We start from the raw sequence: 13,081 nt of genomic DNA on the forward strand, positions 1-13,081 counted from the left end.
GGTTTTTTATTTTTCATGCTCTCTCTCTCTCCCTCATATTTTTCTTTTTGGTTCTAGTTATACATTTTGATACAGCTTCACATGTATGGAATATTATTCTAGTTAGGTTTTTTAAAAAAAACTATGCTTAGGACAGGGATTTAATTCAGTGATAGAGCACATGCCTAGCATATGTAAGGCCCTGGGTTCAATCCCAACATACAAAACAAGATGATGTGTCTTCAGTTCTATGTGTTTCTATTTCATCATTTGTAAAATTGGGTTAGTGATGCCTACCTCACTGATTTTTAAGGAGTAAATTAATTAATAGAAGTGAAGCTCTTAGAATAATGCTTTATACATAGTAAAGATCCAGTAACATTACTACTCTTATTTAGAACTACGAGACATCTTCACAAAATGTACATAATCCAACATTTTCCAAAACACTGTTAAGTGTATGCCTTCTTGCTATTATTTCTACACTTAATGTACTAGAATTATCCCTTTTCTCAAAGGATCAACTTACTCATTTTAGATATCTGGTCATAATATACTATTTCTCTTTCTTCCTCCCCATCTAAATTATTGTCAAACACCTTGCTTTGAAATACTGTGTGATCTCTCACTAGACGGTGGTTATCTTGACTTTCTTTTGGAAGCACCAAAAGTTCCCTTATTTCTGACACCTATGCTTCCCTGGCTTCTAGGAAAAAGTCTTTCATTTTTTTTTTTTTTTCAAGGATTGAACTCAGGGGCACTTAACCACTGAATTACATCCCCAGCCCTTTTTCTATATTTTATTTTGAGACAGGGTCTCACTGAGTTGCTTAAGGCCTTGCTAAATTGCTGAGGCTGGCCTTAAACTCAAAATCCTCCTGCCTCAGCCTCCCAAGTCACTGGGATTACCAGTGTGCGCCACAACACCTGGCTTTCACACATTCTTGAATATATGTGTGTATGCACCCATGTTATATATATATACATATTTTACACACACACACACACACACACACACACACACACACACACACACAGAGTAGCTTACAGGTTTGGCCTGATTATAAATTTAGGAAAATATAAAGAGTATTATGCTAGCCGCAAGATCAATTTTTCTAGCAGAACTTGGAAACGTATATATTTCATCTGATTAATTTCAAGGCTGATGAGTTTGTGGGAAATCTAGACTACATACACAATAATCATAGTAGGATAAATTGGTACAACTCTTTTATAAACTTACTTAAGAGTCATAAAAGTTTTCATCAAATTTTCTTAAAATAACTGAAAATTTACAACAGAAACCAAAGGCAAATTGATTTGTACAAGGATATTCATTACTCTCTATAATGGAGGTAAAATGGAAAACTAAATAGTGAATTATAGTTTTGAAACCTCACTGGACTACTGCAAGGCAATTTCAGTTATTACTATTACACAGTGATTACAGAAATATAAATATATGCTTTTACATGTAAAATCTATATAAGAGGATTGCAATTATATAAAAAGTGTATTTACATAAATACTAAAAATACAACTAATTTTATACTATTTAATAATTTCTGATACTGAAACATGTTTTATACAAAGTAGTTTAAAGCAGATCATCATTGCATAAAACATATAATTATAAACTAAGATTTCAAAACATTTCAAAATGGTAAGTACCTTTGTGTAAACTTCAAATATGGTGTATAGTCTATTACAGCAGGAAAGTTGCCATCCAATCCCTGTCCTTTAAGGCAGAAGCTAAGACAAAAGATAATAGATATTCCATATTAATACATAAATATTAAATCAAAGTTAAGTATTACAAATAATTTCTTGCTAGAGACATTTCTTTTTATCAAATTTACTTATTATAAATAAATACCTAAAAATATTCTACCTTCGATACAATAACAAAGCACTGTACAAGTTAATACATAATGTATCAACTAGTAAAAGTAAAATGCTCTCTCTACTTGACAGCATCTTTGTCTTCAGGCTTTCAACATGTCACTAGAGAATTTTCAAATGAGGATTTGCTTTTCACATTCATAAACTCTCAGGTGACAATGCATATCCCTTAAAAAGATATGACTGGTTAGAAAACAACAGTTCCTGAAACTATCCAAATGGTGAAAAGGCTTAGATCTTAGACCTACAAAGGATGTTCAAAGTCCTCTAATCTCCATTCAATTCTTCTGAAATCATGAACAATGAAAAGCTTACGTGACTTGTTGAAAGTTATACTGAATCTCATAAAGCCAATAAAGGAAATTCTGATCTTTTGGTTACCCAATTGAGTAATTTTTATTTTTATATGATGCACATATAAACAACACAAAAGATGTTTAGTTTTATGATTACTATTATTAGAAGAAAAAAGTCCCTCTTCTAGGAAGATACACAGGAATATGTAGAAGAGGTAGGTTGATCTGCAAGGAAAAAAAAATCATCTATGAATTCCCACCTTCAAAAGATTTAAGCCAAGCCAACAACCTGCCATGTAAAAAGCTAACATTCTTACAAGGGCCAAAAGGACAATCTTCCTACTCCAATATATTCATCCTAAGAAACTGAACCAATTAACCGAACACTAGTTTATTACAAGTATAAATAGAGGAAAGTTGAACTTCCGATGGAAAAGAGTGATTTACTAGAAAAAGAAAATGTGAGAATTATTTTTTAACTTAGGAGTTAAAAGACATTTCAATCTCTAATTGACAAACACTTTAATGGCTAGTATAATTTGAATATTTGAGAATGAGAATATAGCGCTTTTTAAATTTTTCTATAATCTAGACTTTATCTAATTTAGACACTGTCTCAGTCTCCCTCATAATTAAGTGAAAAACCTCCAATGATAAAGTATGCTAATGTCTGCAAAGGATGCAAATATCCAAATCTTAAAATCTGCTGGATAATTTGTTTGTAAATTTGCCTGGTATTCCTTTGAGAAATTCCAGGCATGATTTTTAACCTCATGCTAAAAACTTGGTGGGAATGTATTCAGTGATACAGTACCTATGAAAGTGCTCAGAGTGCTTGAAAGAATGTGCCATGTTAATCCTGGACATGTTTAAATGGGACATGTACTGTTTTGATAAAAAAAAAAAAAAAGTGCAAAAAAGTAAAAAACAAGTCATTTCAGTCTTATTTTGTTAGTACTCTTGTATTTTCAAATGCTACATATATTTCAATAAAAATATAATGCCTCCTTCATTTCTGTCTTTGAGTTTTCTTGAAGACAAACTTTTACTTAAAATATACATAAAATCTGGGCTCAGTTAAAGAAATGTAAAAAGATGCTTCCGAGAATCTAGAAAGCACAATGACCATTTCTAGTACTTGTTCTTAATCGGGAACAATTTCGTCTTGTTGATAATAAAAACAAAAATTAACAATATTATTTGATATCCTAAATATATAACACAAGGAATGTAAGATACCCAAGATATCCTGCCAGAATTTCTTCGTTTGGGACTACATTTAATGTATTTCTTTTCATTTTAAAGCATTTGCTGAAAAATTCCAAGATTTGAGCTCTCCCTTCAGTGCTAGTTGGGTACTGCTTGGGGGGTGTAGTCTAAACTTTCCTTTATCCAAGTTAGAAGGCAAGCCTATCAACTCCTAAAATTTGAGAATCTCTTTTCTAAGAGCAAACTCATTTAGAAAACTAATGGATTTGAAAGGGACCAACAGGAATCAAATATACACTGTGTGTTTTACTTAGAATATTAAAAGAAAAAATCCTAAGTAGAAATTATTATGAGGTAGAATAATCTAAAAACCGAATTCAGTTAGTTAAATATTAAGCACCTGAAATCAATAGCATTGAGTCCAAGCAGCATGCCAGCAAGCATATTTGCTTCTTCACCCAAGACAATTGCTCCATCTTCATAAAATCTCCTAAAAAATGAAGTGGGTCATGATATAAATATTAAAAATGATTAAAGTTTGACCTAAAGAAATCACAATCCAAAATAAAAAGCACGATTTAAAAAACTGATATATATGCATACATATGTATACATATATGCATACTTTCATCACTGAAATCTTGAAGCTATTCAGAAAAAAAAACAAAAAAAAATCACCTGTCACCATAACAAAAAAACATTCTCCCTAAGTGTTTCCACTTCTCTTAAAAACAGTTCAAAAAATGAGGCTGAGGATGAAGCTCAGTGGCAGAGCCCTTCCTAGCATGTATGATGCCTTGAGTTCTATCCTCTACACCACAAAAGAAAACAGAAGTCTCCAAAATGACTCTTTTAGTGGGCCTAGAGTGTCCCAAACTTTTCCCTAATAGTGAGGCAATATAAATGTAAAGTGAAAAGTTGTAAATCCAGGGTCATTTATACTGTTCTATTTCCAAAACTGTGTTGAAACTAGTTCTACTATTACAACGAAAAAATACTAGACAAAGACATGTATCTGAGATTTTTTGTCCTCACTTTATTCCCCATTTGAGCCCACCATAGTTTATAATTGCATTTTAAGAGTCAGTCAAAATGATTCTTGCTTGCTTCCTAATGTCAACATTTCATTAGGAATTGCTGAAGAATACACAAAACAAAACAAACACTTGCTTCATAGATTTTTTTAAAGTCTAAAGTCCTCTTATATTTGTATGTGCATAATATTGTTTTAATGGGCTTTTTGGAGGGAGCTTTAGTTTTCCTCATTAGTACACTATATTAATTTTTAAGTTAATGGTTTTTTAACAATAAAGGAAATGCTTCCTGTATGTGAAGTTAATAGTTCTACTCAAATAAAAATTAACTCAAGCATAACACTCCATTAGCCTGATTTAATATAATAGCAAAAAGGGAGAAAGGAGGTAAGGACACAGGGAAGAGGAAAGGTCCGTTAAAGAGGATTGTCTGTTATATCTGAACTTTCTCACTTACTAGTATGGGCTAAGATGAAAGGATTATTCAGAAGATATACTTCCAGTGTGAAATAACATATTTAAAAAGTAATTCTGTACTTAAAAGAATACTGAATTGAACTAATGTGAAAGATAATATTTCTATCATTTCATTGAAGACTTAAGTCACTTATGTGTATTAAAGAGGTAGAAGCTATTTGGAAACATTAATTTTTTATTCTTTTAATAAAACTAACAATAATTTTTATTGAAAATCTGATTTGTTTTTTACTTTCAAAGACTTCAAAAGACTTTAAGATTTCAACCTTCTCATTTTATCTCACAGAAAGACTGAAATGCTAATAAGGTTTGTTTATATAACTAAGGTTATGCAATATATAAACCAAGAATAAACCCTGAAATGACTAATCCAATAAGGTGTAAACTTATAAAAAAAATCCTTTCTTTTTGTTAAAAATATTTTTTGTTCTAAAGAAAATATTTTTATGAGAATAATCTAACCAAAACAGTGTACTGAATTCCAAGAACATATTATAAATATTGAAAGTACTCAAGTAAAAAAATACATAAAACTTTCATTTAAATACTTATATATTATTAGACAATATTAACTATAGTTCTATATTTTAGAGGCAAAAAGAAATTATAAGCAACTATTTGGTAGTGTGATCTGGAAGAAATACCTTCAGTTTTTATTAGGTATACACTTTCCATTTATTTATATGTTGACTAGAAAAGTATTAGTAACCAAGAGAGTACTAAAGTCTTTTAGTACTTAAAATAATATACTTTTTTCTTATCACATGTAACAATTCTAATTGAAATATATTCCTATAATGCTGTCTTAGAATTCATGCTATAAGGTTATAACATGACCCTTATAGCAAGGCCTCTTGGGTAGTTTAATAACAAATAACCTTTGGGATGGTAAATAGTCAATATAGACTATGCAATACCATACAATATTTTGCTTTGAATTTTTCTTTTTTTGAGAGTCAGAAGTTATTCTATACTCTGAAAATACAATATTAAAGAGGAGAAAACTTATATGTCAAAGAAACTTCATTATCAACATTCTTGTTCTCTTCACCAATTTATACATAAACAACTAGAAGGGGGGTAATATAAGAAAATTCCCCCTTATGACGTGCAAAACAGATGTTATATTGTATTCAAACTAAATCAGAATGAAAAACTGACCAAAATCTGAATCTCCAAAGGTCTTGCTAAAAATATGAGATTCATTAATTATTTTATCAACAAATATATAATAAATTCCTACTATGTGACAAGAACTATTCTAGGTACTATAGTTATGATGATGAACAACTAGTCATGGTCTCTCTATGGAGCTTATAGTCTAGTTAACAGGCCACAAACAAAAGAAAATGATAATTACACATGATGACAACTAATATAAAATAAATAAATTTTTTTCAAGGGAGAGGTAAAAAAAAATTCTCATTCTGGAGAGACATTAAGAAAGGTATTCGCAAGTGTTCAACTTGAAACCTTGGCCCGCATAAGTCTGTTCACACAGGGCTTTGCTAGTCATGTAACATCAATAATAATAGTGAATATTTATTGATGGTTAAGGATAGCTATAACTGCTTTCAGGGAATAATCTCCTTTAACTTTGCCAACACATATTTTTCTTCAGAAAGATTAAGCAACTTGCCCAAAATTCCACAGCTTAAAAGCAGTGAAACCAGGATTTGATTACAAAAAATGTGATTGCAGGGCCTGCTGGCTAAGGTAATGAGAAGTCACTTTAGTAATTTAAGTGAGAATTGACAAGAATATTTTTACCTTTAAAACTGGCTGGAAGCTGGATGGCTATTAGAAGGGGGCAAACTGGAAGCTTAGTTGGGAGGCCAACAGGTTCAAGTGTAGGCCACAGATAAAGGGATATGGATTACTCTAACAGTCCTGGGAGGTAAAGATAAATAGATTAAAAAAAATTAGAGATTGGATCAATAAGACTTGCTAATGGACTGCTGATAGGAATTAAGAGAAAGAGAAATCAGGTTAATGGACTGCTGATAGGAATTAAGAGAAAGAGAAATCAGGTATGAATTTTAGGCCCTGGCTTGTTCAACCATGTATGTAGGCAGTGAAATCATTTACTAAGAAGGAGTGAACAACAACAACAAAAAAATTACAGGAGAAAAAAAAATCAAGATATTCTGAACTATCTAGCTAGAGATTTAAATGTGGTATCATGATATGGATAGTATTTGAAGCCAAGGGGATGGATGAAATGCCAGAGGGAATAGAGAAAAAAATTGAATTGAGAAAGAAAAGCAGACAGTGCAAGACCAAGGCCAGAGAATACTGATATTTATCATTTGCAAAGAAGAAAAGACAGAAAAAGAGACTGAGAAAGAGCAATTAAAACAATGCAAGGAAAAGCCAAGGGATGTATATAATTTGAAAGCCATAAGGTTTTTTCAAGATAGAGGAAGCAGTCAATTGATACTGAGAGTAGCTGGAAGATGCTGTGCAATACAGACAAAGAAATGTACATTAAATAGTGTAGCTTGTTGTTATTGATAGTCTTCTAAAAAGATCCTTGGTAGAGTACTGAGGACAGAAGTCAGACAAGAGTGGAGAGCATTTCTGAAGAAATGCTAACAATGTTTATAAGAACTTTTGAGAAGTTCAGTGATAGAGCAGAATAGGAAGCGAGCAGTAGTAGAGGGAATGTGGGTTCAGAGGAGAATATTTTCTTTTTAAAGTAGGAGATGTCGGTGTAAGTTCCATATGGGTGAGAATGATCGAACAGTAGCAAAGAGATTGTGGCTGAAAACAGGGAAAAGTGACAAGTAAAGGAAGAGGTGAATAAGGGAGGATCCAGAAGAAAGACATCTTCAATAGGAGAGATCTTCCATTACAACGAAAAGAATAGGAGAAACTGGTTAAGGTGTATGGGGGACAGCAATAAGGGCATTTATGTATGATAGGCTTTCTAAATGAAGTATAAGGCAAGGGAATTGGTTGAGAATGAGGGCATGGGGGAGCTATCTCAGGTTTGCTAAGAAAGGATGTGGTATATAACATGGTCATTATGGGGGAGTGGAAAAACAGGGCTACTAGAGAAACCAAATAGGATTGTTGGGTATTCCTCAATGCTAACTGATGTCTACGATATTGAATCTTAAGATCACTGTAAGTTTTTATCATATGAAACATCACAAAATTATTAAAATAATTTTAGAAATTAAGCATGCAACATCACAAAATTATTTCACTGCATCATATTTGATTTGATGTTTTATAATTAACCTTAGTATAAAGTTTGCTCATTTAGTGAATGGTTACTTCGTAGAAGGAATTGGCTAAGAATGTTATCTAATTTAATGAATTATCAAATCTAACCCTTAGAACTCCATGAAATGGGTATTAAAATTATTGTCATTTTACACAGAAAACCTGAAAGTTAGAGAAGGTAAGCAATTTACTAATTTATTCATGGAGATAGCAGAGAAGTGAACTAGGATTCAAATCCAGGTCTATCTGAACTGAAGTCAGATAATCTCACGCCACTATGTATATTCTTGTATCACACCAAACTTGCCATTGTTCAGTCCTATGCATAATAGGACTTCTCAGGGTAAAATTTATGACTGATTTAACTAATAACTTAAATGCTTGATAAACATGCATCTAAGAAAGCATGAAGAGGGGCTGGGGTTGTAGCTCAGTGGTAAAGTGCTTGCCTGGCACATGCAAGGGACTGGGTTGGATCCTCAGCACATAAAAATAATTAAAAATAAAACGATATTATTGTATACATCTACAAAAAATTTTTTAAAAAGCATGAAGAGTTTTATGAATTTAATCTCTTTTGAATAATAAATTCATCCCAAACATTCATTTACTTGAGCTGATTTTTAAACAAATTGACAAAGCATGTAGGACCTTAATAATACTGTGAAAATTTACCCATTCGGGGGAGTAGTAAAAGGGATTGTTATGGTTTGGATATTAGGTTCCTGTTAATACAGGAATATTCAGAAGTGAAATAATTAGATTATGCCAACCATAACCTAATCCTAGTTTAAAAGGACTAGTCAGTGGTAACTATAGGCAGATGGGGCTGGCTGGAGGAGATGGATCACTGGGGGTTGCTTTGGAAGGGTGTTCTTCCTGTGGCTCCTTCTTCTCTTATGCTCTCTGGGCTTCCTGATCCTGCCATGAACTGAGTGGCTTTCCTTCACAAGGTCCTTCCCACAAGATATGCTACCTCACCTGGGGCCCAGAGCAATGGATTCCTCATCTATAGACTGAGACCATTGAAACTGTGAATTCCAAATAAACTTTCCCTCCTTTTAAGTTGTTCTTTTGGAATTTTGGTCACAGTGATGTAAAAGCTAACTAAAGAAGGGATATTGTCAAACTTTCAGCAGAAATAATGAAAATAATAGCATCATTTTGGAAAGCAATTTGAAAATATGTGACAAGAACTGAAAAACACTCATCATTTAACATTGTGATTCTATTTCTGAGACCTTGTCAAGGCAATTATTCTTTGGGTGGGGGGGAAACTGCAGATTATTTCATACTCACTGTAGCATTATTAATCATATTGAGGAACCACATAATCAAGCAACAGGAGGATGAAGTATATTATGGGACATAAAAGTCACATTGTATAGCCATTAAATATTTATAAAAGCATTATAGTAAAAATACTTAGTACAATGTGAAGTAGAATTAAAAAGCAGAATGCATAACAGAAGAAGCAGTACAATGAAATCATTATTTTAAGAATATTTTCAGCAAAAGGCTGAAAGGAAATATGTCACATTTAATAACAGCTACTCTTAGGTGCAGCAGTAAGAATGATTATTTCTCCCCTTAATTAAAGTTTTGGAAGTTCTCTGAATTTTCTATATAAGGAGGAATATTATAAATAATATTTTAAAATAAAATTAAAAGTATCCAATAGAAACAGAAATCTTTAAGTACAAATTAGAAGCGACATTAAGTGGAAATTCATTACTTCATATGCCCCAAACTCTTCCTGCAAAACCTGTTCTTGTAAAACTCAACAAAACCAACAGGAAATATCTGTCATTTTTCATTTGTCCTGTTGTCTATCTATCACTGTGTATTAGTCCTAAAATCTCCAGCTTCTAGATTTTCTTTGATCCTTCCAAAATCAAATAAGCATTACATAGTCTAGATATCTGATTTTGAGAATAATTCTATGTTCTCATTTCTACATGATATCTGAAAAAGTAAACTCATAGAAGCAGACAGTAGAATGGTAGTTACCAGGAGCTTGGGGAACAGAGAGAATTGGTGAGATGTTAGTCAATGGAAGTAAGTTCAAGAGATCTTTTGTACAACACGGTGGCTATAGTTAATAATATATTGTATTCTTGAAAATTTCTAGGAGAGGTTTTAAGCAAATTCACCAAAAAGTATGTGAGGTAAGGAGCATATGTTAATTAGCTGGATTTCCACGTGTGTATATATATACATATGCATATATATATGTGTGTATATGTATTTCAAAACAATATGCTATACACAAAAATTACATACAATAATATCTGCCCACTTAAATAAGCAAATGAAATGTTAAACACTAAAATACAAGAATATATAATTTCATGAAGAATTTTTCAGAATTAAAAAACTGTGAAAATCTTTTTCTGGTCAGATGTTAAACTAGCACTAATCCTCATTTGTACTTTCTCAAGAAAACTATATGACCACCACTAAGAGAAACTATAAAAAATAAATACTGTATTCCACTATTTGGGTAGTTTTACTTCAAAAGACAACCTGCATAGAAATGTCATTTCTTGTAGAGGGATCTAGGGGGAATGATTTCCTTAGGAAACAAATAAAATGAAGATTGGTCCATAGGAAGGGAGTGATTACAGAGGTATATTTGAATTATTATTCCTCAGATACAAACTTAAAAACAAGTTTTGAAACAAAGTTTATCAAAAGAGCTTTCAGATATTTAATGTCATGTTTTTTTTTTTTTTACAAGACAAAAAAACAGTAACTGAGAATCAGAACATTTAAAATTGAATTATTCTAAGGACAATCTTACATTTGAGATTTTATATTTTCTCATGCAACACAGTGAAACTCATTTTTCTTCCTTCCATTACAAAAACCTGCATTATTTTTTCCATATCCCCACATACATTTTCAATAAATCTTTAAATTTTATACACATCATTTAAACAGCTTAGTATACATACCATACAACTGACCCGTTCAAAGTACAGTTCAATAGTTTCTGGCATATGCACAGAATTGTGCAGCTGTCACATCAATCAATTATAACACATTTTCATTACCCCAAAATGAAACCATGTCCCCATTATCAGTCACCCCACATTTCCCTCCAAACAATCCCCTAGTCCTAGTCCACAGACTATTAACATAATTTCTGTCTCTACAGATGTATTTATTCTGGATATTTCATACAAATAGAATTACATACTATCTGGTCTTTTGCAACTGACTTTGACTTGGCATATTTTCAAGGTCCACCCATTTTATAGCATATACCAGCTGGTATTCCATTCCTTATGAGACTGAATAATATTCCACTGAATGCATATACCACATTTTGTTTATTATTCAGTAGATGGACATTTAAGTTGTTTCCACATTTTGGCTATTATGAATAATGCTGCTATGAACATATGCATAAATATTTTTTGTAAACATGTTTCCAATTTTCTGGGAGATAGATATAAATATATAGATATAAATACAGGTACATACGCATATGTCTAGGAGTCATATTCTGGGTCCTATGGCAGCTCAAACTTTAACCTTTTGAAAAACTGCCAGACTATTTTTCAAAGTAACTGCACCCATTTTACTTTCCAATTTTTCTATATTCTCATCAACATTTGTTATCATGTGATACTGAGTATAGAAATCTGTTGATACTGCAATAATATCTCATTGTGGTTTTGATTGCATTTCCTTGACAGCTAATGATATTAGGTTTCATTTTGGTATTTATTAGCCATTTTAGTATTTATTAGTACACCTTCACAGGAAAAATATTTACTATTTGCCCATTTTTAAATAGGTTGGCTTTTTACTAATGACTTAAAAAAGTCCTATATATACATTTTAGATGCAGTTCCTTAAATTTCAAAATCTTCTCCCACTCTGTGGGTCACCTGTTTATTTTCTTGATGGTTTTCTTTGAAGCACAAAGTGTTTAATTTTGATTGTGTCCAATTTATGTATTTATTTTTCTTTGTTCTCTACATTTTGGTATCATATCTAGGAAACTATTGCCTAATCCAAAGATTTGCATCTATGCTTTTCTTCTAAGAGTTTTACATTTAAGTGTGATCGTTTTGGATTTTTTGATTAGGTTATGAGGTAGCAGTTAAAAAGTAACCCTGAGTAATGTTTATTTTTTCATGTTAATATGTTGCCTCCCTTTATTCATGGGAGATATGTTCTGAAATCCTTGGATTCTTGAAACAGCAGATAATATCAAACTCTACTCAGATAGCCTCTAATTTACATGGTTTAAGTTCTGATTTTTTTGACTTAAGGTTGTTGAAAACGCAAATTCAGTAGAAACTGTACTTAAAATTTTGAATGACATTCTTTTCCTGGGCTGACAATATATATAGTATAAAAGCTATTTGCAGTGCTGGGCAGTGGCAGTGAGCTGGAGGTCCCAGTCAGCGGTGCAATCACATGGTTACCACATATAAAACAGACTTTGAGTCAAATGATTCTGTAAGTGTCCTGAGACTGTTAAGGTGAGCCATGCTAAGATATGATGATGTTTGGTAGATGTAAATATATTAAATGCACTTTTGGACTTATAACATTTTCAATTTATCACAAGTTACTGAAACACAACCCCACTGTCAGTCAAGAAGGAGCTATACATATACTGTTCTATCCTACATGTACATATCTACAATAAAGTTTAATTTATAAATTAGGCACAATAAGAGATGAAAAACAATAATAAAATAGGACAAGTATTAACAATAGACTTTAACAAAAAAGGTTTTTAAAACTTGTGAATTGTTTACTTCCAGAATTTTCCACTTAATATTTTCAGATTGTGGATAACTGAAAACAGAAAGTAAATCACGGGACGTAGGATGATTTAACATAAAACTTGAAAATATATTCATACTCTAAAAACTCTTTTTTGGCTTCTAAAAGATATTGGTAACACTGCTATTTTATCTACGTTACTAT

The 13,081-nt window shown here is 31.8% G+C and overlaps 1 protein-coding gene across 4 annotated transcripts in view; it reads right to left on the bottom strand.

The window, feature by feature from the left end:
• The window catches only part of RUNDC3B (RUN domain containing 3B), a 151,425-nt gene that overhangs the window by 78,488 nt on the left and 59,856 nt on the right, over window positions 1-13,081 (bottom strand). For all 4 annotated transcript variants that reach the window (XM_079151713.1, XM_079151715.1, XM_079151716.1 and 1 more), the window contains 2 exons: window positions 3,787-3,876; window positions 1,651-1,731 (listed from right to left, as the gene is read on the bottom strand). In XM_079151713.1, coding sequence (XP_079007839.1) covers window positions 1,651-1,731; window positions 3,787-3,876 — 171 coding nt within the window. The remainder of the gene's footprint in view (window positions 1-1,650; window positions 1,732-3,786; window positions 3,877-13,081) is intronic.

The sequence above is a fragment of the Sciurus vulgaris genome, assembly GCF_902686455.1.
Source record: "Sciurus vulgaris genome assembly, chromosome: 8".
Lineage (NCBI taxonomy): Eukaryota > Metazoa > Chordata > Mammalia > Rodentia > Sciuridae > Sciurus > Sciurus vulgaris.